The sequence below is a fragment of the Opisthocomus hoazin genome, chromosome 3 (assembly GCF_030867145.1).
Source record: "Opisthocomus hoazin isolate bOpiHoa1 chromosome 3, bOpiHoa1.hap1, whole genome shotgun sequence".
Taxonomy (NCBI): Eukaryota; Metazoa; Chordata; class Aves; order Opisthocomiformes; family Opisthocomidae; genus Opisthocomus; species Opisthocomus hoazin.
The window spans coordinates 13,311,511-13,339,167 of record NC_134416.1 but is presented as its reverse complement, the minus strand read 5'-3'; the positions used below and the strand labels follow the sequence as shown (position 1 = coordinate 13,339,167).

The window sequence follows — 27,657 nt, the reverse complement described above, 5'->3', positions numbered from 1 at the left end:
CTTGGTGGTCGAATGGCAATTACTTCTTGGCATCTGTGAAGCAGAGAATACAGGTTTCTTCGAGCTTTGGGATCCTTAGTGGGTTAGATGGTATTTACGAGGTCATTTTTCTGAATTTACAGTCTGACTTTTACAGTAAAATGTAGCTAAGATACCTAAATGCTGAACTTTTCGCTCTGGGTTACTGTTTGCCAACAGCTTTGCTTTCATAGACCATTATTAACCCCAATTGCATTTAAGAGGGCAAATGACTGAAATATTGTTATTTTGCAATTGAAGAATATTAATCTGCAAGCTGGTTTCATAGCTAAAAAAGGGAACTGAACCATTATTATTTATACTGAGCTTTTGTGTTCAAAACACTTCATGGGAACTAGCTGGGTAATTTTCATATTGTGATCTAACCCCAAAGGTCCATCTTTCAAAACTGAGCAGTGATCATGAGTGCTTCCGTCTGTGGAAGCCCCGCTGAAATAGCTGAGAGCGACGGGGGGGTGGTTGAGCAGTGTATTCTTGTTGGTATTTTTATGTGTAAAGATCAGGTCCCTTTTAAGACACCGCAAGTCTCAAACCTATAGTTTTTAAGATGGGTCACCAATTTTCAGTTAAATACCACAAGGGAGGATGTTAACTGTAGCATTCGTCAAAAAAAAAAGGGAATGTCCGAAACTGTTCATAGCTTTTTGTTTCATCTTTAAGTTTGTGGTTAAATTTAGTCCAGTGCCTTTTATAAGCAGGACACTCAGATACTTGCGTTAGTTAAACAATCTCTGCCGTTTCTGAGGGAGGTGCGTGAGTGTTGTCCTCACGGATCCAATTCAATCCCCAGTGGTACTCAGTCTCCCAGTTTTTCAGATGCAAAGATGTATGTACATTTTATGTGACCGCAGCATCACACCTCAAATTTAGTTCATGTAAGTGTCTGGATGCTTGCGTGTGCCTTCCAATAACACACAACATCATAAATACTAAATTATACCCAGACTAATTTGTACCGACAAGCTGGTGGTGGCAGGTTTGGTTTTCTATGTGTGGTGTTTGTACCAGCATACCCTTAGATAGCTACAGTTCCCAATACGGTCGTTACTCTCATGTTCCAATGAGTAATGCTGTAAGGGAGATTGCTGTCTTGGTTACACCTTGTTGTCGTACGTAAAAGAGAGTGGCCTGACCCACAGCAGCGCTGATGGCCCTAGCGGGAGCTGCACTCCAGCTGTTACCTGTGGGTTAGCTGACACGGAGACGATGTGAACTGCCTGCTTAAGGTGAGGCAGCTGGGAGAGAAACCAAACAAATCCGAAGCGATGCTTTAAATGAGAAGAGAACAAATAGTCAAGCACTCACTTCTCACTACTCTGAGTAGAAAAGCATTTTTGAATGTTCACATTTCTGCCTCAAAATACATGAGCGTCCTTCCCTCCTTTGCTAGCCTGAGCTAGGCAGCGTCAGTGAATCAGAGCCTGAACAGCAAGCACAGGTGCAGCCTAAATTCTGAAACCCTTCTCAGTCACCAGCTGAAAGAAACGCACTGACTTTTGGCAGCACTTACCTGCTTTGCTGTACGAACAATCACACAGGAGGTGAGGAGGCATGTGTATTTAAATAGAGGTAGGTCTCTTTCTTTTATTATCAGAGATACCTCCTTTCAAGTATGGCCACAGCCGTACTATCCAGAAAACGACAAATACTTCATGCGCTTACGTTGGGATTGCTGATGAGAGCACTTAAATGAGCCCGTCAAAATCAGTGAGGCACTGTAAAGGTTCAGGTGCTAGAGAAAACTGCCTGTTATTAACTGAAATCAGTGAAGTTCTCCCCAAAACCCTTGGCATTTCTGAGTTTAAACTACGTCGTAACATCCAAGGATTCCTAGTACGATGAGTGAATTTTTTTTCTCTGAACCTGGAAGTTGAGCCATCCTGTTGATTTTTCACGGCTGGTTCTCTCTTGTTGGTTCTTTCAAGTAATTTTCCTCCTGAGATTGAGTTACAGGCTTGGCAATCAGCATGAATTGCAGCTGGCACTTTGCTAGCTGGAAGGGCAGACTAGCCTCGGCAACCGGGGAAGGCTTCTGTGCCTGTCAACTGACCTGGTGGAAGCTGCAAACTGCTGCTGATGCATTGGGGTGGCTGCAGCTACTGACAGCTCTTTGCTCTTTCATTTGCAAAGTTTGGGGTTTGTTATGCAGCTGTGACCTCTCTGTTCCCGTGTGTCCCATGCCTCCCATAAACTCTGCTCTGGATGGAAGTAGCACGAAAGAGTTAAAGAACAAAAATAAGTGTCAGTGATGAATAAGCTGATCTGTATGATTCACAGAAGTGGAAACTCAACAGCAGTTGAACCTTCAAATCTTAATCTGTTTTGGCTATAAGATATCATATGTAAACAGGCATATGTTAACAGTTCACAGGGTAATTTGTGTCTCATTGTTTGACGTCAGAAATTCTGCAACAATATTTAAGGAAAGAAACTGAGAGGTGAGGTGGTTTTTTTTCCTTTTCCATAAGGGGTGCTTTACAAATGCAGCAAACCTCAGTGTAGCTGAGGAGGGTCTGTCACTGAAACCTGGTGAGACTCCATCTCTGCCAGAGAACAGAAGTTCCACGTAGTATTTTGAGTGATTAAAGAAGCATCTAATCAAACATTAAAATAAAGAAAAGGCAAGAGAGCGCTGTATGCAACACTTTTCGGTGGTACCCTGAGGCACAAGCCATTAAAGCAGCTCTCCCACTTCAATAGATTCTCCCTGTGAAGCAGAATTCTCCATTTTACAACTAGAGACACTGAAGTTTTCAAATCAGTGGAGCCATGACGTGTAAAGATAAAAACTAATCAGGCAGGCATCTCATGGAAGATTTAGCACACTTGTGCTAAAAGGAGCACACATTCCTCTGAATCAAGGACATATTCATCATTACTTCTCCGGAGCTGTGATCTTATTCATTCTAGAAGAATCAAAAGGACTAGGCTAAGTCAGTGCTCCCTTGAGAAACACCCCGAGCAAACGCAGGGGCTGCAGGAAGTGATACCGATGACTCAACAGCCAAGGCCAACACACTGCCTTATTTTAGACAATGTCCTCTTGGACATACTCATATTTCCTCATGAGTGGCTGATGACAAAGGTCTTACCTACCTGTGGTCACAAGTACCTCATGACGTTTTTCTCGAGAATAGCTCTAGTGTTGTGGCCAAAACTAGCTTAGAATTCACTGTGCAATTTGATTAACTTCTGCTGCCGTTTAAAGGGAATGTTAATCTCCACCTGCCCTAAAAATCTCCACGTATGGATCCTGGAGTACTGTGTGGTCCATTAACTGAACATTTCCAGAATGGATAATGCTCTGTTATACAGTGAAGAAGATGCACCTAGGAAAGGGGCTTCCTGGAGTGGAAAAGGTTAGAATATGCCAAGGACAGGTCTTCCTTTCTCTTGCTGCAGCTGAGCCTTAAGCTGATGGCTCCTCGCTCCAAGTACAGACTAGTACTGACTGCAAAGTCCAGGTCTTCCATAAATAATGACTTATTTTCTGGTCATAAAATACTTACTGTTAATACCTGTTACTTCAAACACATGACGTGGTCACAGCAATGCTCAGAGGAGAATCCTATGAGGCGGTGCCAGCGGATTCTAGGCTGCCAGCCAGTAACCATAAGAAGTAAAAAGATTAGATTGATTGCTAAGCAAGTAAAAATCTGGGATGCGTGTACATCGTACAGTAGATACCCATGTATGTGCTTAGCCTCTTGATGCAGGAGTAATCTCAGCGACTTAACAGGGCTGCAGCAACGTACAGAAAACACTGTGTGCTTCATCATTTCAAAATGCTGCAGAAAATGCTGTGGTGGGCTGAGGAGACAGCCCGCCTCACTCGCTTGTTCTGATGTTAGTCCGGACCCGAAGACAGAGCTTGAAAGCACGCACATGAATTGAATTGCATGGGAAGCTTACCAAAGGAAGTGCTGGCTTGTAAACTCAGTGTGAATAGGATCTTCTCTGACCGCAAGGGAAATGGAGAGACACTCATTCACTGTCTGCTTGTGCAATCAACTTCTGAAGTAAAAACAGGATTTGAGGTTTAAAACCTGAACCTTCACACGTCTTTCAAGCAACAGAAGAAGCCTTCATGCTCTTCAGTCTGCACCGGAACACAGTCAGGAGGTGCTGCTCATGGGACTCCCTGCATTCGATAACAGCTAGCTTATCAGAAGGGAATTATTTAGAGGTCCTAGCAACAGGAACCCTCGGAGCAGCTTCCGTGGGGGCTTGAGGGGAGACATCTGAACACCATTGCATTGCACTTCTTTTGATGTCACTACGTGCTCGTCATGTGCTTTGTATCTCAGCGGCGGATCTGCCGCTGAGTTCCACAGTGTCTCAGGATGGTTGTGGGTTTATCACAGATGCCATTCCTGCTGTAAAAAGCATTACTTTTAAGTTCTTTATCACCTGGCCACACGACTACTCTTTGAGCCCTGTCTGTGCAGGGCGATTCTGTACACTCGTAGATTATGGACGACCTGCTGGTTTTAAATTGCTGGCTTTCAATCTAGCTGTAGTTTAAATCCGACTACATGGTTTGAGATAACTTGTAAAATAAAGTTATTTAATTTTTTTCATCATTTGCCTGGTAGTTTAATATTAACTGAAGTATTTGTGTGTTGCGTCTCTCTCATCCAATAACTAAAATAATTACTTTTTAATTTCTTCCCATAGTAAGCAGCCAGTTTATTTATAAGTGGCCTAATCTAATCGAGATTTACTCTGTGTATCCCATGAGATGCATTATCAAACTTACCAGACCTGTCCCAAGCACTTGGGAAGTGGGGAGATGGTTACACAATTCTCATTGCCTCTGGCTGTTCTAGTTACAAAGATAAAGGGTCAGCGAACTGGAGCAGCGGAGATAATTCTGTGAGCATCTAAGGAAAAGCAGCTGATCGGGTGAGTGTAGGCACTGGCTGAGGGCGAGACAGGTAGATGCCTGAATACCACATAGCGAAAATCCCCTTAAATAAAATAACATGCCAGGAAAAGGGAATGTCAATGCTTGACCACCAGAAATTCTGGATTCCTAAATCTTCGTCTAGCAGATGCAATAGTGCTACTTGTCTGTTTTAAAAAAGAGAAGAAATACATGAAGAGCAACATTCAGCTTGCCACAGCTCTGGCAAATCTGTGCTGGGGAAGACCCTCGCCGCTGCTGGCATGTGCCAGATCTGTGATACGCATCCCACAGGTTCTCCTTTCTGCTCCAGCCCCAGCTCCTCGCTGAGCAGCCGGGGCTCCAGGAAGACAGGAGGCAGCAAGCAGTCCTGCTTGCTTTGACCAATCCCTTTCCAAGGCAGGATCTACTTTTCGTAATGATTTTATAATGTCCTTTGACTGGGAGCTCCTCAGCCTTCCTTAGCATGCGGCAGGTGCCTGCTGAACACCGCTGTCCTTTGCCAAGCACAGACTACTGATCTGGACTCCCAAAGGCCATCCCTGCCCCACCTTGACGGTACTGGGATGCTGTCGGAGCATCCAGGGCCGGATGTTTGGCTCCTCACAGTTTGCTGGCTCACAGCAGTTCATTTTTCCGGCACTTGGGCAGCAAGACTTATCCACAGAGTCAATGTTTTTTCCCAAAGTTAGGCCTGTAAGTATAATTCTGCACTGATCTGTGCTCCACCATGATTTACAGTGCTACCCTGCGGAGATGCATAACGCTGCATTGGTTGATTTGGAAAGGCTGCAAAGCCATTCAGGCTCAAATTCACCGCAGGCACAGCTGAGGACGGTCATGTTAGTATTCATCTCACGTTAGTATTCATCTCACGTATGCTAAGCAGGTAGCACCCAAAAAATCTTTTTTTGGGGGAAGGGGGAGATGGAACAATGAAGGCTCGTGCAGGGAGCAGAAGGAAGACCTCCAGTGGCTTTTGATTTCAGGAGGAGACTAATGCAGGAGATATACCTGAAAGCTTAAAAGCCTGTGGTGCAACCTACAATGACCAAGAGACTGCTATGGCAAGTGTGGTAGACCCATGTTCTGCAAAAACCTTCTAGTACTGCTGCAACAGTCCTTCTGCTCTTCACCAGCCTCTCCCTGGAGTTCCTCCTGTTCTCTGCACTGGTTCATAACCAAACCGGGCTTGCATGCAAGCACTGGTGGAGACGGGTAAGGAGGACAAGTTCCAACCGTCTGAGAAGAACCATGCCGTGCAGGTCATCAGACGCCATCCTTGGCATCCCTTTTTTTTTGCCAAAATTAGAAAAAAAAAAAAAAGCCAAAGTAGGGATCACTTCTCTGCTCTGCATGTTGCAATTAATTTGGTGGGGATGGAGAGGAGTCTGGATGTAGACCTTTTCTTATGATCTGTACCCAAAACATAAGACTGAGAATAAGGTAGTGAGCATTATTAATTCGGTTAATAATTTCTACTATATGTTTATTCATGACATTAGTGCTTTGAGTACCTGAAAGCAAGCCAGGCATTTTAAAGAAGCAATGAAGGTTTCCCGCTGCGCAGAACTGCCCCCGTTTTGCAAAGCCCTGGCACCAGGGAGATTTAAGCTTGGGTACTCCCTGGGCAGCCTGTTCCAGGGCTCCGTCACCCTCAGAATAAAGAAGTTCTTCCTCATGTTCACATTCAGAACTTCCTATGCTTCAGTTTGTGCCCGTTGCTCCTTGTCCTGTCGCTGGGCACCACTGACAAGAGTCTGGCCCCATTCTCCTGACACCCACCCTTGAGATATTTATTAGGTCCCCTCGCAGCCTTCTCTTCTTCAGGCTGAACAAGCCCAGCTCCCTCAGTCTCTCCTCATAGGAGAGATGCTCCAGTCCCCTCACCATCCTCGTAGCCCTCTGCTGGACTCTCTCCAGTAGCTCCTCATCTTTCTTGAACTGGGGAGCCCAGAAATGGACACAGGACTCCAGATGGGGCCTCACCAGGGCAGAGTAGAGGGGCAGGAGAACCTCCCTTGACCTTCTGAAGCTTGGTCTGCACAGTCAGCTGGGGGAGGGCGCCCACCCGCACTGCTGGGACAAATTGCCCAGGGTTTATCTTTTTCCCAGTCTTTGGGGACTGCAGGCCCAGCTTCTGTGCTCCAGTCAGCAGGGACACCCCCCCAGAGCGTGGAACCTGGGGAACCCCTGCGCGAAGAGGCTGCCCAGGCACCAGCAGCCTGTGGCAGGACCATGGGGTGCAATGCTGTGCATACCTCTGCGCTCCGCTCTCCCCTCACACCCCGGAGCCTCAGCCAAGCACCCTGGTGGCACGGGGCAGCACGGGGTGACCAGCCACCGACTCGGAGAGGCTTTAAATGGGTGGGAGGCTGGGAAGGTGAAGGATACGGCTTCCAACACTGCGTGCAAATGGATCCTCATTATGGGCCTTCTCCTCATCGGGGACATGAGCCGGCAGAGGGGCTGAGAGAGGGGCAGGCCCACAGGTCCCTGCAGAGCACCCCAGGTGCACCACTTGGTTTTTACACCGACATCTTCACTCCTGCTCACGCTGCATCTCAGTCTGAGCGAGCTACGGGGGATGCTGTTACACGCTAATAACGCCTGTGAGCACGTTTATGTAAGTCCATTGCTATTCTGACGTGTCTACACCCTTCCCCTGTCCCCAGACGCCCTGACACCCCCCCGCCTCGCGCTGTCTCACATGTGGGAAGCAGCCCAGCATCCTACCAGCTAAATACGCCCGGCAGCAGCATCCCAGTCAGAAAACTTCCAGGAAGGGAAAAGTAAAACAAAGGTACAAAGGTCTGCCGGGTACTCCCGCATGCTTTACCTATGAGAGGAAAGAAATAAAATAGTTCGCTTTCAGAGCGGTGGTGAATCACTGAGAAACAATCTGCAGACATTAATGGAATTGTATTTCTGGGAAAAAAAAAAAAAAGAAAGAAAAGGAAAATGCAGGCCCTGGGATATCCCTTTATGGCATATGCATTTTATGTTTAAATGCATTAATGGGACTGCTATGCTATGAGTCATCCCGCACAAGAGATTCATGTGTTTCTTAAAATACACCAGAAGTAGCTGAAGGCATGCACGGGTTTGTGGCGCAGTTATCTGTCCGGAATCTGCGCGAATACCTGCACGCGCGGCATCGCCGGCTTCAGAGCGGGGGGGCCCGTCCCAGTCCCTCTCTGCTGCCTAAACAGACAAGGGCTGGGGAAACCACAACGGGAGAGGAGCTGATCCTACAGAGTAACAAAGCGCAGGCTCCCTGCATTATTAGGGAAGACTCAGCACTGAATTACAGAAAATTTGCATATATGTAAACAGAAAAGCTGGAGAGTTTCCTGCTGAAGCACTCTTGTCAAAACTACAGCTGTCTGCATTTTTTTCCAGGGATGATTTGTTGTCTGCTTTTCTCTCATTTCTCTTCCGTTCACCAACAGTCCTGGCTGCAAATCTATTTACTATTCCTTGAAACCCACGCTTCTGAGCCCGATGGTGGCTGCAGAGCTGGGCTCTCTGCTCCTCACAGGTCACTTCTGCTGCTGGCTGCTACTTGCTCTCGATGCTATTCCTTTTCTGGAGAGCAGATAGTTTTAACCGGGGAAACACCCAGTGCAAGGCATTTCTGATGGTGCACGTTGAGTCTACGCTCGTGAACAAACGGCAGCAAATACAGAACAGCTTCGTGATGCGAACCTTGGGGAGAATCACAGAATGGTGTGGGTTGGAGGGGATCTTACAGATCATCTGGTTCCAACCCCCTGCCATGGGCAGGGACACCTTCCAATAGACCAGGTTGCTCAAAGCCCCATCCAACCTGGCCTTGGACACTGCCAGGGAGGGGGCAGCCACAGCTTCTCTGGGCAACCTGGGCCAGTGCGTCACCACCCTCAGAGTGAAGAATTTCTTTCTTATATCTAAATCTATCCTTTTTTAGTCTGAAGGCATTACCCCTTGTCCTATCACCCCATGCCCTTGTCGAAAGTCCCTCTCCTGCTTTCTCGCAGGCCCCTTCAGCTACTGGCAGGCTGCTGTAGGGTCTCCCCCATCCTTCTCTCCATTACGGTTAATTAGCGATCAGCGAAAGGCCAGAACCGGGGCTGGCGAGGAGCCACGGCAAAGGTACGAAGGAGCAGCTCCTGGGAAGGGAGCTGGAGGACCACGGCTAGGAGGGGGGGTCCTCGCCGCGTCCCCGGTCCCCGGTGGGTCACGCAGCCGGGGACCGGGAACGCGGATGATGGCAGCAGGCGGAGCTGGGCAGGCGTGTCCGAGCCTCCCTCCTCCCATTTCCCCGTGCGTCAGGGCCCGGAGGAGGAGATTCGCTTTCCTTTTTTTTTTTTTTAATTTTTTTTTTTTTTTTTTTTTAAAAGCCTCCAACTACTTTAGCGCGGAGTCGGCGGCAGATGGTGGACACGGCCCGGGGAGGTTCCGGCGGTCGGAGCGAAGGGATGAGCCCGGCTCCCACCTCCCGCCTCTAGCTCCGCTCCAATGAGCCGCCCCGCGTCCCTCCTGCCGGCCGCCCGCTGCCGCAGCGCCCCGGCCAAGCGGCTCCAGCCCCTCCACGACGGCCCCGCCGAGGAAGCGCCGGCCGCCAAGTCCCCTCGCCTCGCCGACTGCGGACCCCCGGACTGCCTGGGCTCGCCCGCCTCGCCCTGCTCCCCGGTTCCTCCCGCCGGCGGGGGAGCGCCGGGCCCCAGCCTGATCGCTTCCTACCTGCTGCTGCCGCTGGCCGAGCGGGAGCAGGTGTCGAGGGCGCTGAGCGTCGGCTCCGGGCGGGAGCTGCGCTGCAAGGTGAGCGCGGAGCTGCGCGGCCGCGGATCTGGGCGGGGGGGGACGGGGGGATCCCTCCTCGGCGTGAACCGCTCGACCCTCGCCTCCTCCGGCTGCCCCCGCGGTTAGAACCGCCCGGGCCCCGGACGCGAGCTGGGAGGAAGCCCCAGCTCCGGGTTAGCTGGGAGCGCCTTCCCCGCTCGCTTTGGGGGACCGCGGTTCGGTTGGTTCTGCTCCCCGCCCCCCCCCCCCCCCCCCCCCGCTCGCTTTCGGTGGGAGACGAGCAGGAAGGGTCTCGGCGGCCGCTCCCGCCCGAGCCCTGGCTCCCCTCCAGCTCCCCCGTCACTGCTTGGGGAGAGTCGCGATGCCGGCGGCTGCCTTCGACGCCCTTGAGAACGAAATTTGGGTTGAATTTCCCCTTCGCAGGTGTTCCCCCTCAAACACTACCAGGACAAGATCCGGCCTTACATCCAGCTGCCGTCGCACAGAAACATCACCGGGGTCGTCGAAGTCATCCTCGGGGACACCAAGGCCTATGTGTTCTTTGAGAAGGACTTTGGGGACATGCACTCCTACGTGAGGAGCTGCAAGCGGCTGAGGGAGGAGGAGGCTGCCCGGCTGTTCAAGCAGATCGTCTCCGCCGTAGCTCACTGCCACCAGTCGGCCATCGTACTCGGGGACCTCAAGCTCAGGAAATTTGTCTTCTCTAATGAAGAAAGGTAAGCGGTTGTCACCGGCCAGCCCTGGGGTGAGCGGGGAGGGAGGAATGCCACGTCCCGAGATGCGAAAGGCGTCCCAGGGGGTGGAAACGGCCATGTCAGCCGGGCATCACCTGCGAGCGACCTGACCAGGTCCCTGTCACCTGCGTGGGGCGGGTCGCGGATCTAACCGGTGCGTGCTCACTCGACGTGAGGTCTTGACTGATGAATGGGAGGAAGCTCTCTGGGAGCTTCCTCCCATTCATCAGAAGTTCGGTGAAACCCGCTGGTAGACAAAGGGACGATAGCTCGGATGCTCGTTAGCGCCAGAAGATGTCATGTGTGCCACTCGTTCAGTGTGCGAGGAACGAGAGGCAGAGAGAAGGAGAGGAGGGAGGCTGAGGCGCTGGGCCGGGGCGGCGGAGCGGGGGGTGCCAGGAGCCGGAGCTCTGGTCCCTCCTCGTGCCTGGGATTGCTGCCCCGTGGCAGAGCTGTGGTCGGGAAAGGGGTGCTCGGGAGGGGTCTCCTCGCTGGGATCCCCCGGTGATCAGCGTTACGCTCCTGACAAAAGACCGGCTGTGTCCTTCGAGGCTTTTATCCCTCCGCCGCTCCCCGTGGCCGTGCTTTCCGTGCCCCCTGTGCCCGTGGATGTGGGCATGCACGGGAGGGAAGGTGGGACGCGGTTAAACATTGCTTTGGGAATCCTGCACCGAAGGAAAGCGCTTTGGTGAAACTTAGCCTAAAGCCTAGGTTTGTAGGAAGGAGATCTAGTTGTTAAATTTAGGTTAGGGAAATAATTCAGCATTTCCCTGGAGTGTTTGCTGCTCCTGGAGTGCCTTACCGTGTGTGGCAGAGCCAGAAACACATTTTTACTCAGCAAAACTGACTCTGACTAGCTGTTTATCCCGTGGAAAGCTAAAAAAATAAGTCAAAGCTGTAATAGCGTTGTGCTTAATCTGATCAAACTGGAGGTGAAGTTACTGAAGCAGAAGAAAACACATTTAGTGCTTTTTTATTTTCTCGACTGGGCTAACGCTTATTCAGGATATCGTTTGTAGAAGGTGATAAGAAAATTAACCAGCGCTGCCCCTCTTAAACAGAAACGACCGCATGTTGACATGCAAAGAAAGTAATTCCTTTGAAGGAAGCTATTGCAGCTTTTCCCGCCCATAAGGAGATGAAACGTTTGTTGAAATGTTACATTGCACACGGTCGCGCTCGTTTGGAAATCGCGCGTTGCACAGGCGAGTGTCATGTGCATCCCATTTGGCAAGAAGAGGGTTAAGCAATGGCAGGCGGGCTCGGGCTCTCCGGCACAGGTGCAGTTTCAGGGCTCCCGCAGCCAATCCCGGGCCCACGGTTCGCGTTGAGTCATATTTTCCGTTTGCAGAACCAATGGGTATGTGGCGAGGTCACGCTGAGGACAGGCTGCGGCCGAGGCATCCGCGCCCGCTGAGCGCTGCCAGGGAGCCGGCGGCTGCCCCGCCGATGCCGAGCTCCCCTTTCCCCCCGAACGGGAGGTCGGGGTGGACCCGTCTCCACGCGGGAGGTGGCAGGCGTGGTGGTGCCCTCCGGAAGGGCGGAAAGGATAGTAATTAAAATATAAAATTAAAAAATAAAACTGTAAGCTCAGGAGAGTCGATGATTCCCGCAAGTGCGGTGGGGAGACGGACTTTGCGGTTTGCAAAATCGGGCAGCTGGATGCCGTTTGCTCAGAGCCTGAACGGCGAAGAGTGGCGTGTAGGGTGCGTTGCCGCCGATTGACCCCCTGTGGGTGCAGCTCCACCTGCGTAGGTAGAAGGCGACTTGCTGGCGTTCCTCAAGAGCCCTCCACGTTGTTAAAATCCCCGGTAAATAACAGAAGCAGGCGTCGCTGAAGCGCCTACGCGACGCATAGAGCTGCGCTTCCATTACATGGGGCCAGGAGGCCGGGCAGATTCTCTGCTGCAAGCTGAGAAGTGTGGTTTCCTCTCCTTTCCTTCGTGCTGATGCGAGAAGGGGTGTGGGGATGGTGTGGCGGGGGGCTCGCTGTGCTCGCCGGTGCCCTGGCTGGTGCTGCTTCTAACCTGTGGCTTCCTCTGCTGCTCTCCCTAGGACTCAGCTGCGGCTGGAGAGCCTGGAAGACACGCACATCATCAAAGGCGAAGACGATGCGCTCTCAGACAAGCACGGCTGCCCAGCGTACGTCAGCCCTGAGATCCTGAACACGACCGGGACTTACTCCGGAAAATCAGCCGACGTGTGGAGTTTGGGAGTGATGCTCTACACCCTGCTGGTGGGACGCTATCCCTTCCATGACTCGGACCCTAGCACTCTGTTTTCCAAAATCCGGCGCGGACAGTTCTGTATTCCTGACCACGTCTCCCCCAAAGCCCGATGCCTCATCCGCAGCCTCCTGCGGCGGGAGCCCTCTGAGAGACTCACTGCTCCAGAGATCTTGCTTCACCCATGGTTCGAGGCGGTCTTGGAGCATGGATATACAGACCAGGAGACGGGAACTTCGGATCAAATTGTTCCAGAATACCACGGAGACAGTGACGATATTAGTTCCTTCTTCTGCTAACCCTGAAATCTCGAAAACCTCGGCGGTTCTCAACTCCAGCATCTTCGCAGGGTTTTGTTTTTCCACGTTCGCAAACTTAACAGCGTCTTCGAAGTGCCAGTATGGTCGGAGAAGTGACCTTGTTTAAAACAAACGGTGACCCGTAGATGGGCGTGCTCAGAGTTTCATCCTCTTGCTTGGCTTCGAGGTCTGTCGTGCCGGCCCCGGAGGACCTGTGTGGCTTTGCCAGAGCCGACGGGCTTTTCTCCTGCCTCCCACGTCCTCCACTGGTGGAACTGGCCGCATCTTGGCTGCAGGGTCTCAGGGCTGGAGAGGTGCGAGACAGAACGGCAGCCCCTTCTGCTTTCCTGCGGTGGCTACGGGGGTGCGGAGCCCTGGCCACGATGCTTAGGGGGTGGGGGGCACGAGACGTGCCCCTAACTGAGCAAATCTGACAGAAATGGGTAATGGGGGGAATCGACTCGGCGTGCCGCACCGGCTTGCAAAGTAGCTTTCTGACTGTAAGCGCACTTTAACGAAGGAAGGAGGTCTTCGCCCGCCACGGCCAGCCGCCTGCTCGCTGCCGCTCCTCCAGCCCACCTTGCTTTCAGAGGCACGAAGCTCCTGGATCCGCCCGCCGGACAGATCACTGCTGTGGCTCTTTCCGAAGCAGCAACCGGTGGATCTCCCAGCCGGATCCCCTCCGATTCCATTCGCTGACCGGGAAAGCATTTTAAACAGACTTAAGCCTCGCATTGCCATGGTGTAGCCTATGTAACTTTATGCCCTCAGCGAGCTTGTGAAGTAGCAGGTCTTGTTAGCTCCGAGTGCCAAAACATATCCGTTTACCAAACCGTAACACTATCGGCTGGGGCACCTTCCCTTGGAAAACGATGAGGGGTATCTTGTACAGTACATGTAAACACGGTTGTGTTTTCCTACAGGCTCAACTCTTAAAAACATCGCATCCCCTCTCCTCTTCCCGCCCTCCACCCCCCAGAAAGTTAGTCTTAAGAGTAAAATCTCCATACGCCCTTAGTTGATTATTCAGGTATGTTGTTTACCTCTGGCTACGTTTTTTTTTTTCCCTTTTTTTTTTCCTGCATGATTATTCATAGTCTTTCCAATGTGCGTGGATAATGAATATATCTAAATCATTAGCTTCCTGGGTTGGGGGGTAAGTAAAGCTTAGTCCTGCCTAAAATTTCTGCTCCGTTTCACGTTTGTGTCCAGTGGCTTATGCAAAGAGATGTCCATGCGCCTTAGGCGAGAGCGCGGCTTCCGAAATGGCCGTGGGCTGGGCAGCTTGCGTCCCCATCCCCGACACACGGCACAGTTCGAGGGAAGTCATTGCACGGGTTAACCCCCGGCAAGCTGCAGTCCCACCACGCGTTGCGAGAATACCATGTATACCTCATGGACTGTGTACTTTGTACATACCTTACTGTTTGGGGTTTTGTTTTCTTGTTTTGTTGTACTTTGTTTGTCGTAATAAGAAGTGTCGAAGAGCAATTTAATGTGAATTATTGTTGGCAATACTAACTTGACAGAATCATGAGCATTAAGAGCAGGGCGCTACAGCTCTCCGTTGCACTAAACCTCTCATGATTGCTTGACATTTGTATCTGTGATACAGTTTAACCCTTCTATGAAAAACAGTACATTTGTATATATTGGTAGAAAACTCTGCCAGAAAAGCTAAAAACACTACGTCCACCTTGTAAATATGTATATGTATGTGGAAACCTGGATGATAAAGTCTGACTTGTAGAAAGTTTTAATAAACTTGGTTTCATAATGTTTGTTCCCTTTTCTTGGCGGTGTCTCGGGGGGAACACAGCTGGAGTGTGTTTGGGTTAACCTGAAATATGAGGTTTGGCCTCAGAGAGGATCAGCTCATCCATGGTCCCCATGCGTGCCCCATCGTGCCTGAGCCCTGGGGTTAAACCCCCATGGGGATGGGACAGGGGGTGGAAAGGGCCTGAGACGTCCCCAGAGCTGCGTGAAACGAGGTGTCCTATTCGTCTGACAAACCAGGGGCAGAGGAGTTACAGCTCTGCCTCTGAACTTCAGAAGCCCTGTTGCCTTTCAGCACGTGCATTCGTTTCCACCCGCGTCCCAGGAGTGGAAAATGCTGCGGCACCGCGAGGCTGTCGCCCTGCACCTGTGTGCGTGGCGAGGTGATGCTCAAGCCAGTGGAAAATCACATCTCAGGTGTCTGAAAGTGAGCAGCCAGAAGCTGAGGCAGCGGTCGAGAGCATCGGCTTTCACGGGGAGCCGGAGCCAGTGGGCAGGGGCTTGACCCTGCTGCCGGGAGGCAGAGCAGAGGCCACCCGGTGCTCCCGCTCACAACGAAGGGAAAGATTATTGGAGCTGCTTTTCTTTGTGGCGAGAAGAGAGGAGTATAAATAGCAGCAGTATCGAGGTTGGAGAATGTGCTTTCCTGAAAGAGATCAAGCCACCCTTGTAATCCAGCCGGAGCGGTGAGATCATCGCTCACAAGTGGAGAGGAGGAGGAAGAGAGTCTTGATTTTTATTTATACTTTGCCTCATGTTTAACTTTGTCCTTTTGCTTGAAATCTGTTCACCAGAGCAACTGCTTCCAGGCAGCTCTTCGAGCAAGAGCAGCTTTTAAATCAGCTCTGCTTTTAGAAGGGAAGTGGAAAGGGAAAATGAGGGAACAGGGACCTGGTCAATGATAAAGCGAAGTGCGCTGGCTTTCGTCAGGCACCCTGACTCCCACTCTGAGAAACCGGCAATCTGTGCAGTAAGCATATTTTGTTAGCACTTGCTGAGTGAATGTCAGACACCAAAATATCTCAAGTCACTTTACTGATGTTATTCTTGCGAGACCTGTAAAAATACCTGCACCACATAGCCTGGCCGATTAAATTACCCCCTGCCCTACCACGCTTTCGGGCTTGGACGGAAGCCCTGACGCATCATTTTAAAACAACTGCAGGAGATTTGCGTTTTGGTGAAACCTTGAAAACTTTCAAAACACTTTTTTTTTTTTTTTCACCCCTGCCATGAAGTCACCCTTAGTAGGTGAATGTGTAGGTCATCACATGACTGTATTTCACATGAGCTACGCTGTAGAGCAATTAAAAGAAACGCCAAATTGTAGTAACATCTGCAAACAGCCTCTGTGTTGCTTTAGGGATTATAATGCAACATCCGTTTGTACAGCAGAATAAATTGCTATTGCTTCGTAACCCCATCGTTTGTATTATTGTATACAAAGTTTCAGAGCATGTTGAAAGAACCAGCATATTAAGTGATTAAACTTTGATGGTGGGTGTGAGAACTTTGGTTTATGCAATGCACACATTTCTTTTTGAGAGAGTCATAATTTGTCTATTTTTAAAAGGACCTTTTGGATGAGGGCTTTTTGAATCTCTGCTGTATTCCTCAGAGCTGGCCACCTTTTTCATAGAGAAGTTGCAAGATATTGCTGGCCTCCCTGAAAAGTGCTGGAAGCCTTCAGTCCTCCTCTGTTTGCTGCTGAGAACACAACAAAAGTTGAGGTTTTTCACGACATCCTGGGCACCATCCTATAACGGCATCAAACCACCTCCCAGTCAGGAAAGATCTTGCATCCTATAGATGTATTTTACATATAGCAAGAGATACATATCAAGAGATATATCAAGATATATATAGCAATACATCAAGAGATATATCAAGATATATATTTTAGATGTATCAAGAGTATCAACTCTTGATACTTCAGCTGCATTATAGGCATCAGTTCAAGAATTTTCTTTTTCAAGTAGCACAGCAGATTTCCTAAGCCAGCTTCCTCTTAAAGCGCCAGGTAAAACTGCCAGCTCAGCAAGCTCGGGCTTAAGGTCAGCATCCCTTTGCCAAGCAGGTGCTGCTGCAGAGGTTATTTGCAGATAATGAAGAAGGATTGCTGGAGGTTCAGTTCTGCCCGTGCTAAAAAGTGCCCTGATTTTAGGAGAACACCTTCAAGTCAGTCAAAGGCACTGCTTCATCCATGTATTATTCATGAAAGAAAAGAGGGAAAAGAGCAATTTTTTATAAAGATGTGCAAGACAAAGATTCATTGCACATGGCTGGATCCCAAAGCCAGTGCAATGCTCTTCTCCAGCTCTGCTTTAACGCACTGAGGGTAGGCCTGAGACAACTCGAAAAACACATTTTATTCAACCAGTGCTGAGTGCATTCTGTCAAGCAAATCTCTTCAGATTATCTCTTTACACATAAGCAGATTTTTTCCCCCACTTTTTTCATACTATTGCATTCTGTCAGGGAAAACCCCCCAACATTTAGTGTTCTGGCACTGCCCAGATTTAGCAGCACAAAGAAATATCCTATGCAAATACTTCGTGCAAGTGTAATGTTTTCCTAGCAAGCATGGAGAAGAATAGCTTGCCATACAACCAGGGTCTGAATTCATCCCTTGCAAAAAACGGCTTTGTTAAATGCAGCGTCTCTCAGAACTATTGTTGGTAAAAGTACCGTGAAATTTGCAACAGATCTTACCAGGATTCCTCCATAACTTGCAAAATCCTGGTCTCCAGGTGAAATCCAGAGTCCAGGTTTCAGCCAGGATCGATATTTGTTGCAGCAAAATGACAAATCCTTCAGGATATGAGTTCACAGCAGGAACATTTAAAATTTTTTTTTAATGAAGCCGGCCATTTAGAAAATGCCTTAAAGAAACCTCATTAGTTTTCATTGCGCTGTACGTATTTATTTACAGTATTTAACCAGCTAAACAAGCTAACGTGCAGCACTTCATTTCCTAATTTGGCTTTGAAGCCGGAGCAGTAGAAGTATCAATTACGTTCTGTCAAGTGCAAACATTAACATAACTGTATGAAGCAATCATGTTTCTAACAACAGCCAGCACTGCCCAGAGGACCAAAATAAATAAAATTCATAGAGGAAGAGGTAACGCTTTTCTTTACGGCAGGATTAGGGCTGGCGAGCGCCCGGGCGCTCGCGTCTCGAGGGCCGTTGGTCTCGCAGGGCTGCGGAGGCAGCTCCGGCGCTGAAGCGCGGGTGATTAACGTGGCACTTGCTCACCGAGGGCATGGTCTCGTCACAGCGGGTGTGGATTTCTGCGTGCAACTCACACTGTTATTAATGGTTAATTGACGTGTAATTTGCAGAAAGAGATGAAACTGGGACCTCGGTGGTGTGTTGCGAGCGCACCCGCGGGCTTATCGTTCGAAGAAATATCAGGGTGACACGGAGGGTGGGTGACAGAAAATAAGCGCAGCATGAATCAGCTGCCCCGTGTTTATCATGCGGCGCTGCTGTGGGAAAACATTCACCTCCACCGACTGCCATCTCCTGCCAACAACAAAAGTCGCGTTTGATAAATTATTAGTGGAGATGTTCTCAGTGGCTTTGCTTAGATTTTACTCCTCTTGCGCAAACTGCAGATTAGGAAAGGATTAAGTAACAGCAGTGTGGCTAAAGTATTACACATCGCGCTGGCGATTAGCCAAAGAATGTAGCATGCAAAAGCTGACATTGCCTAAGAAATCAAATATAGCTCCGGTCACCACAGAAAATGACTCTTCCCCACCACCTAAAGTGGTTGCTCAGTTTCTCCTGTGTCAGGCAACGTCTTGCACCAGCAAATTGTTCATTACAGGGCTTTTTTTTTTTTCCTTTTAATTTTATTTTCTTTGCTTAACTTCCAGGTAGTGAACATAAGTCATAAACATTTAGATGAATCACAGAAACCATAAATGTAATTGAGTGTAAAGCCATTGTTGGGCCTTGTGATAACATCCCCATCAAGTCTCGACTTGTCAAATTCGTAGTCTCGCTGAGGTTCAAATACTGCGAGTTTTCTTCGCTGTGCTAGCAACCGGGGGCAAAGTACCAATATCTGGGGCAAAAGGCTGCGCAAGACTCTCGTGTCCGATGACAATGACTTTGCAGATGAGCAGTGGGTTGCCTGGTGTGAGTAAGTGTTTGCTGTGGTGAGTAAAGGCGGCAGAGTAAGGCTCACAAAGGTCAGCCGGCAGCCTTGATGGAAAAGCAGGGGTGCAACAGCCCTCAAGCCCCAGTCAAAAGGGTAAAACCCACCCTGGCACTTGTGTGAAGTTGTTGGCTGACAAGCACGGGGTGAACCCGGCTCCTCCTCGTCCTCATGCCTGTGTCCAGGATGCCCGGATCTGGGTTAAGGCAGGATGCTGTCGGGCCAACAGGTCCACTGGCCCCAGGAGAAGCACCAGCAAGACACCCACAGATGTGCATGGGAGCAGGGCAAGTGCCCTTTGGGCTCCCCCTGTGACATCCACCCTGTGGCAGAGGGACACAGGACTTAAAGGGGGCCTACAGGAAAGATGGGGAGGAACTCTTTATCAGGGAGCGTAGTGATAGGATGAGGGGTAATGGCTTTAAACTGAAAGAGGGTAGATTTAGATCAGATATTAGGAAGAATTTCTTTGCTCCGAGGCTAGTGAGGCCCTGGCACAGGTTGCCCAGAGAAGCTGTGGCTGCCCCCTTGCTGGCAGTTGGCCAGGTTGGATGTGGCTTTGAGCAACCTGGTCTGGTGGAAGATGTCCCTCCCCATGGCAGGGGAGTTGGAACTAGATGATCTATAAAGTCCCTTCCAAGCCAAATCATGCTATGATTCTATGACACCGTAGCCCGCTGATGCCCACCTTGGTGTTTAACCATGCTCTGAGGACCTTCCTATCAAACAGTTGCTTGGCTGCCTTTGACCCTGTCTGTACTTTGGGGTCTTGAAATCCCATGGCAGCGAATTCCAGAGCAGAGTTTGGTGCTGCTCTGTTAAATAGCCTTGCTTGGAAAGAAGATATGCTCCAAAACACAAGCAGAGGACTGGAACCACTGCAGAGAACCGACTGGCCCAGTTTTGGAGGGACTTTGTGCTGCCCTTGCTTCCTGTGGAGACCAGAGGTGACGCAGAGCGGACATGCTCTGTGCAGGGCAGCAGCCTTCGGAGGTGGCTACGGCACCCGGGGTGAGGGGGGCTCGAGCCCAGCAGACAGAAAGGCTTAATCAGTGAACTCGTGGGATTTTTTTACCGTGGGTCTTGTGATCCTTAATGTGCAAGAGCCCTGTCCGCTGAAGTTAATGATCTCTGGGAGATTTCAAACTTTCGTGTGAGGAAGAAGGAGCAAGTGTCCAGTCCTCATTGCTGCAAAGAGGGCTTTGAAAGGAGGTGTCCTGTGAACTCTTTGGACTGCTCCCCGCTCATCGCCGGTGTCTCAGCCAGATGCTCCATGGTGCAAAGACATGCTTGACTGGCTGCCTCATGACAGCAGGCAGAGCTTTGTCATTTTATCTGAGCAGCTGGCAAAACAATAAATTAAAAAATAAGGTTAAGTCAGCAAATAGTTTTCTTTCCCCACGCACGAGGTTAGAGGAACTACTCCCCCTCCTCCAGAATGATTTCCTGAGTTGGTAGCATTTTTCTCAATCTCCTCATCTTCTTTTTTTCTGGGAGCGTGGGGAAAAGAGGGATTTGTGGTTCGGCTGGAGGGGGAACACCTTTTTGTGCTGTGCTGGGGCCCAGGCTCTTTGTGTGCATGTGCCAGCCGCAGCGAAAGCCCTGGGAAAGCTCTCTCCAGCGTGGGGCAAGGGTGGTTTTTCAGGGAAAGTGCTTTTGACACGTCAGGATAGGACCTGGATTCCAGCCATGATGGACTCCCCCTGCCTGCGGACTCATCGGGCAAGCCATGCTTGCGGGAGGCAGCACTGCCTGTAGTAACCATGGCCAAGGGATGGTCCATCCCGAGACGTCTTTCTGTGCTGGAGGGAAGATGCTGGAGTCGCATCTAGCTTCAGTCCCCGGTTCTGGGTATGGCTCGGGGTGGCTGGCAGGGCTCTGGTTGCCGGACGCAGGGCTGCTCCTGTGGGGCGCCGGGGCCGAGCTGGGGACCTGCGGCTGGCCCGTGATGCACATCCTGCTCACGCATGTGGGCATGAGTCAGAGCCCCAGAGGAAGAGGCCTCACCCAGCGGCAGGCAGCGCGGCACGGGCAGCTCGGGCTGTGTGCTGATGGAGGGGATCGCTTCTTGCTGCTGACAGCCTCCAGCGGCGAAGTGCCTGCACCTGCGGCGTGGCGATGGGAGTTTGGAGATAACCAGGTCTCCCACCGCATCGTCAGAGGTTCAGTGGTATGGGTTGGGTTTGCAGAGGCAGCCCAAAGCCTGCCTTTTTTCATCTGTCTACCTTAGAGCTGAAGGAGTTGCTGGGGACTCCCAGCACACATGTCCCAAGCTGCTGCCCGCCTCCCACAGAGAGAAGGCGCAGGAAGGCTGAGCAGATCCACATCCATCCTCCTCTGCTCCACTCTCGTGAGGGCCCACTTGGAGTCCTGTGTCCAGCTCTGGGGCCCCCAGCATAAAGAGACATGGACCTGCTGGTGTGGGTCCAGAGGAGGTCCGTGAAATGATCAGGGGGCTGGAGCACCCCCCTGTGAGGAAAGACTGAGGCAGTTGGGGTTCTTTAGGCTGGAGAAGTGAAGGCTCCATGGAGACATTATTGCAGCTTTCTGATACTTAAAGAGGACCTTGCAGAAAAGATGGGCAGGGACTCTTTATCAGGGAGTGTAGTGATAGGACCAATGGTTTTAAACTTAGAGTAAATATTAAGCAGAAATTCTTTACTGCGAGGGAGGTAAGACAGTGGAACAGGTTGCCCAGAGCAGCTGTGGCTGCCCCCTCCCTGGCAGTGTTCAATGCCTGGACGGGGCTTTGAGCAGCCTGGTCTGGTGGAAGGTGTCCCTGCCCATGGCAGGGGGGTTGGAACTGGGTGATCTTTACGGTCCCTTCCAACCCAAACCATTCTATGCTGGGCAGAGGCCTCTGGAAAAGCTATGCGGTCTTTACCTCTCTTTGTATCGGCTTGACCTCGCTCTTGCTATCTTCAGTGCCCGTCAGCTGGTCTTCACCGAGGTGCCAATCTCGCTCGGGTGCTGGGACAGCTGATAGCTGGTCCAGCCGGCCCCCCCGCTGCCTTGCCAGGAAACAGGTGTCCAGATCTTTTGACCCTTGCAAGTGACTGTATTTAATTATTTCTGGAAATTTCCCACTACGGTCTTAGAGCAATTCTTCCAGAAACTGGGTTCATCTTTGCTAGGAAGCTGTTGCATGTCTCAAGCAAAGGTCAGGGTGAATCATTTTGGAAGGAACTCCAGCTGCGACGGACAGCCAGCACCGGGTGAGTGGAAGCTTGTCCATGGTTTGGCACTTAAACACAAAGCCCTGAACAGCCCCAGCACTTCTCAGAGTCAATGGGATGACTTGCGTAGAGTAACAAATGCTGTGTATGACTGTAGGCAGTTCAAAAGCCAGAGGTCCATGGACGGCGGTCCCACAGCTGTGTCTTCAAAAGGGTTATTGATTCATTTGGAAACAACTAGCAGCAGTCACTTTGTAACAGATAGGATTATTTAGTCTCACCACATGCCAAACAAACACAGAGTGCAGTTCAGCACAGAGATTCTTCCAGTGACCATCACATAAAACATGCAGCAGGATAATGCACCAATGTGCTGGATAAAGCACTTTCTTTAGGTGTGTTTGCAGCCGCCAAAGGACATGTGTAGCCCTCAAAAGCAAAGGGAGAAATTCTTCAGTTAAAGACCTAATAGGGAGGAGATAAGCTGGGAAGCAATCAACCAAGACAAAAAAAGTATGCGGAGAATGATCCAGCCATGATCCAGGCTGCTGCAGCAGTTCAAAGCAAGGAGAAATAAATCACTCTCTATGTGTATAGAAAATGCATGCTCTGAAAACACACAAGAACTGCTTCTCATCTTGTACGTGTTTGGTGTGCTGGGCAGCCTAAGGGAGCTGGAATTTTCCTTTATGGGCCAGCTGAGGATGCTCCTGGTGACAAGGACACACAGCATGATACCCGTGGAGACATCTCATACCCCAGTTGCTCCTCCTTTGCTAGCAAAGTGTCAAAAAACGCCAGGGAGTTGCAGAGGCAAAGACAACAGGGGATGGGAATGGCCAGCACGTCACTGAGTTGTCTGCTGGGAGCCCTGGTGGGTGCTAGCCCCTCGGTGCAAGTGAGAAAGGCTTCACTCGAACCAGATGCCTCTGAGAACACAACGAGCTGCAATTGAGCCCTGGCAGTCCCACCACGTCTTCTGCGGGGATGAGCCAGTTTCCGCGTGTGGGGCATCTGGTCCCACAGATCCCACATGCAGAAAATCCCCCGCCGGATCACAAGGGTATAGCCAGAAGTTGTGCTCTGAGGTGAACTATAATGCAGCTACATTCAGGACATACTCAGGAGCTTTGCTCTGGCATAGATTGTAACGCAACTGCTGTAATCTGGAGCAAACTCCGGCTTGGTGTGCCCCGCAGCCCACTCCGTTGCTGTCCTGCTACTGTGTGCTGGGTCAGACCTAGAGATTCTAACTCGGCGTTCATCCAGCGAAGCCTGAGCAGCAACCCAGGGAGAAATTCTCCAGTGCATGCAACATTCCAGTGTGAATCAATGGGAACTGTAGGGTCTGGCCTGAAGTCAGGATTTCAGGATTTGACCCAATTTAACCTTGGCATAACTAGTTACCCAACTCCAAAGTTTTTTTTTGTGAAGCTCAACAATTAACTTTCAAAACAGCTTCAAAAAAAAAAAAAAAAAAGAGCGGCTGGGGTTCAGAAGTGCTGTGCTAGCCAGCAGTGTTTTGTTAAAGTTACTTCCACTATTACGGCATTTGCTGGCGTCAGCACTTTGTGCAAAGTAAGTGAAGCGCTGCTCCGGGCTCTCCATCCGGGGCAGAGCTGTACGTGCCCGGGGCAGAAGCTGTGACTCTTCCCATATTGGACACACAGGCACGGTAGCTCCTCTTACCGATTTCAACCTTCGTTTTTTTTTTTTTAATCACTGGAGTGAAATTCAGCCACGTGCAAAATGCAAGGACTGCTCGTTGCTCAGATCCAATGAGTCCCTGTGTGGAAGGTTTATTGGAGGGGCTTTGGGGGAACCGAGGAGTGGGACTGGGAGACGGGAAGAAGCGGGGGACGTTTACACCCTTGCAGAGGGGTGAGCTTTGCCTTGCACCCTCACACCCTCCCTGCCCCTTCTTGCTTCTGTGCAGGGAAAGGGTACCCCTTCCCAGGCTGTTTTCAGGAATCTCGTTGAAAGAGCGGATACAGATATAAAGCTCTTTTTTCTTCTCACCTTCCATCCACAACAAAAGACACCATTTCAGCCTTAAAGATTTTATTGTTTTAATTAGTCCACTGCATCTTGGAGGAGTTTTCTATGCCATTACTTGTTAACATATTCAGCAGACAACCATCAGAGCCTGCCGACATTTTGTTTTGCCTCAGACCCTGACTGGTAACCCAGCACCAGGCAGCCCCACGGCTCTGGATCCAACCCAGGCAGCAGCTGCCAGGGACAAGTGTCCGGCTGCGGTGGCAGCCGCTGCAATGGCAAGGACCAGCCCAGCACTCACAAGTCACTCACAGCCCCGTTGTGCCCGTTAGGCAAAACCAAATGTATTTTCAGGCAAAACTGGTTTTATTTCCCCTGGGGCATATGCATGCTTCATTTCTTTTGGGTTTAGAATAAAATAGGCAGGATGACCAGTTGCAGGGTGTTAACTAGGAGTAGGTTTTAATATGTGTTTAAGTGCTTTGCTTAGTTTTTGTTCAAAACTCCCTTCCCTTCTACTGCAGATGAATCTGCTTGGCTCTCCAGTTCTTCAAAATGGTTTTTGAAATTCAGACTTAGGGTCTGAACTTCTTTTTGCCTCCCAAAGCACCTTCAAAGGTTGGCCCCAGTTTTTTAACACATCCAGCTATGAGACATCCCTCTGGGCTCTGCAGCTGTGCTTTCACCTGGGAAGGACTGTGAAAATAAGAGAAAATGGTGGTTTCAGCAGTAAAACCGGTCCATGGAGGTTTAAGAGGCATGGGGACACCCTGGCTTGGCACCGTGAGATAGTTTGACGCTGGAAGCCTTGCAGTGTGTTGGTGTCTCTGTTGGCACGAGAGATGCTCGGGAACCCACCAGTGCTTCTTCAGGGGGAGGAGGAGTGCAGATGTGGAGAGGAGATCTGGAACTGGAGCAAATGAGAGTGGGAATTTTGCAGGTGACACCAGGGTCTCCTGGGATACTGGTTGTGTGTTAGAATTGTATGGGTGACGCCAGGCCACCGGCCACTTGGGTGCCGCTGCCCTTTGCTTTAGTAAGTGACTGCAGCTCAGGCTCCAGGCTTATTCAGACCAGGGAGGGGAGAAAAGGGGCTGGCGGGGCATGTGTTAGGATGACTCCGAGGTTGCACCCAGCCTACTCAAAGCCAAGAAGCACCCTTTGACTCACTCGCTGGGCTTGCAAGCATGAGTGGAGAATGGGAGGGTTTCAGTATCAGGGAAAATCTCAGATTTGTGTAGGATCTTTTTACTTTTAGCCTTTTAGTACCCCCCCACCCCCCACTCTGCCTGTGACTCAATGCTGTCACTGCCTGGCAGCGTAACTGCAGGCACACCGTTGTCCTCCAGGTATTATAACTGTTGGGCACACAGGTTGCTCACTTCATCCCGTGCTTGGCTGAAAGGGTTACAATATAGATTCGGGTCAGGATTGCCTTCCTAATGTTCTCAGCCTCAAAACAGGTGTAAGGTGAAAACACGTGAGGGAAATTATTTGCCAATGGAGAATCTCTCCAGGAGGAATTGTTGGATAAATACTAACTGGAGATTGGGATCAGGCAGCTGCTGAGCTGGGCTTTTCCCACTCGGAGGTAGCCTGGGAGCAGCATTACGGGCTGCAGGCCCGTGCAAAGCAAAAATGCCGTTGCATACATGCATGACGGTAATTGCCTGTGCACTCACATGCTGTGTCCTCAGAGACTCTCGTAAAACAGTCACAAAATAATGGAAAAAAGAACCGAACACACTCCTTTGCTGGCAAAGTGGACAATGTATGATACCTGCTGTTGGAGGTGGGTTAAAGAACAGAGAGCAAGACTGCAGAGCAAGATCCCGAGGATTTATGCATATGTATAGAGCCTTTTGCTCAGGTAATCCTGCGTATGTTGAGGTTGTTGGAGAACTGCAAATGCAAATAAATAACCACATGTCCAAAGTCAATGCGTAGTACCAAGAGTCTGGCATCTTTGTTACGGGGTATTAACTCTAGCCTGCATGTGTGGTATATCAATTTAGATTCTTTCCTGTAAATATGTCTCTGCTGGAAGGCTCAGATTGGATTCAGCATGTATTTCTCACCTGCTTTTTTCATCTGGATAGGCTTAAGCAAACTGAGATCATGTGACTTGCCAAAACCACCCAGTGAGTCATGGGCTCAGCCCAGATTAGATCTCAGGAGCTTTCTGGCTTTGATCTAGCCACAAGACCACATGGCCTCTTTCTATAGTCTTTGATGAAAGGCTACACAAACACACATAAGGGAGTTTACTAAATTTTTTGGAGATTCTGAAAAAGTTTTGCCCCTGCGGCAAGCAGAATTGGAACGGGCTATAAATGGGTGCCGTGCACGTATCTGCTGGAGTAAAAAAAGTAACAGGGAGAAAAGTATATGTTTGAACACCCGAAAGGAAAACGCTGTGCAAAGGACAACAGGATGCTCTGGATAATCGTGGCATAGATGCTGTACCTGACATATGGGTCTTTCCACAAGAGCTGGTTACCTTAAAGAGACGTTGTTGCGTCATCCTTCAGAAAGTACAAACACATTAAGCAATGTTATTCTCTAAAACATCAACACATGAGCTACTTACAATGGACTAAAAAGTCATTGTTGCTTTGAGGATATATTTGTCCCAAGTGATTCATAACAATCTATGGCACTGAGGCTATGAAGACTTCTAAAGGATGCCTCCGCTTCCAGGCAAGTATCCACGGAAACAAGCCCACAAGTTTGCTTTGTTTGCCTTCTTTTACCTAGGATAACCTTTTAAGCTGCTTTGTAGACAGCCAGGCTTTCCGGCTGAAGCAGATGTCTATCCCCTCCGGATGTGAGGCTTTGCTTTCTGTACCTGCTGCGCTGCTGACCACCACAACCCCTCCGGGAGGAAGAGCAGCGGTGCCTTTGGTGGGACCCGATGAAGACGAGAACATCTCGGTGGCAGCAGCTTGTATAGTACAGTACTAATGTGGTTCCAGAGGCGGCTGCCAAGAATTGCTTGCCCATGCCTGCCTGCGCCAAGAGATGCGTGGAATGACGAAACTGAAGCTAGCGGAGTGCTGAGGCCATGTTGCCGCTACCCAGGGATTTGGAGCGGGACCCAAGAGCAGCTCAGATACCCTCGTGCTCTCAGGATGGGCAGCTCAATTAGGCAAAGTCCATCTTCTGGCAAAGGGGAAGCTTGGTCATGACCACAGATGCCAGAAGACTCTTTAGGCTTGTAAATAATCTTTTTTTTTTCTTTCTTTTTTTTTTTCACCCTGCTCTGGCCTTCCCTGTCTCTCTGAAATTGGCTCTGACATGTAGGGACACATCCTGTAATATTCTGGATCCTGCGTAGCCCCCATAGCTGCCTACAATTTAGGTCTCAGTTTTCAGAGAGACCCACGTCATTAGGGTAAACCAGTGTCTGTGTGTCTGTGTCAACACATAACAAAACACATTGTACGCACCCTAAGCTCAGGTACTAATACGTGCTCTGGCAAGAAGACAGCTGTACCAGCAAGAGGACGGGGTCATAAGCAAAGGCAATATTATCTCCTGTGGGACCAATC

General features: G+C 50.1%; 1 protein-coding gene across 1 annotated transcript; it reads left to right on the top strand.

Annotated features, from left to right (window-relative positions):
- Positions 1–9,333: 9,333 nt before the first annotated feature.
- TRIB1 (tribbles pseudokinase 1) lies at positions 9,334–14,765 on the top strand. The gene is made up of 3 exons (XM_075415570.1): positions 9,334–9,748; positions 10,154–10,446; positions 12,520–14,765. The coding sequence occupies exons 1-3, from the start codon at positions 9,446–9,448 to the stop codon at positions 12,986–12,988; spliced, it is 1,065 nt and encodes a 354-aa protein (XP_075271685.1). The 5' UTR covers positions 9,334–9,445; the 3' UTR covers positions 12,989–14,765.
- Positions 14,766–27,657: the final 12,892 nt, after the last annotated feature.

Coding starts and splice junctions, on each gene's coding strand:
- TRIB1 (XM_075415570.1), top strand. CDS start 9,446: ATGAGCCGCCCCGCGTCCCTCCTGCCGGCCGCCCGCTGCCGCAGCGCC. Junction 9,749..10,153: donor GGCGGGAGCTGCGCTGCAAG/GTGAGCGCGGAG, acceptor TCCCCTTCGCAG/GTGTTCCCCCTCAAACACTA. Junction 10,447..12,519: donor GTCTTCTCTAATGAAGAAAG/GTAAGCGGTTGT, acceptor TGCTCTCCCTAG/GACTCAGCTGCGGCTGGAGA.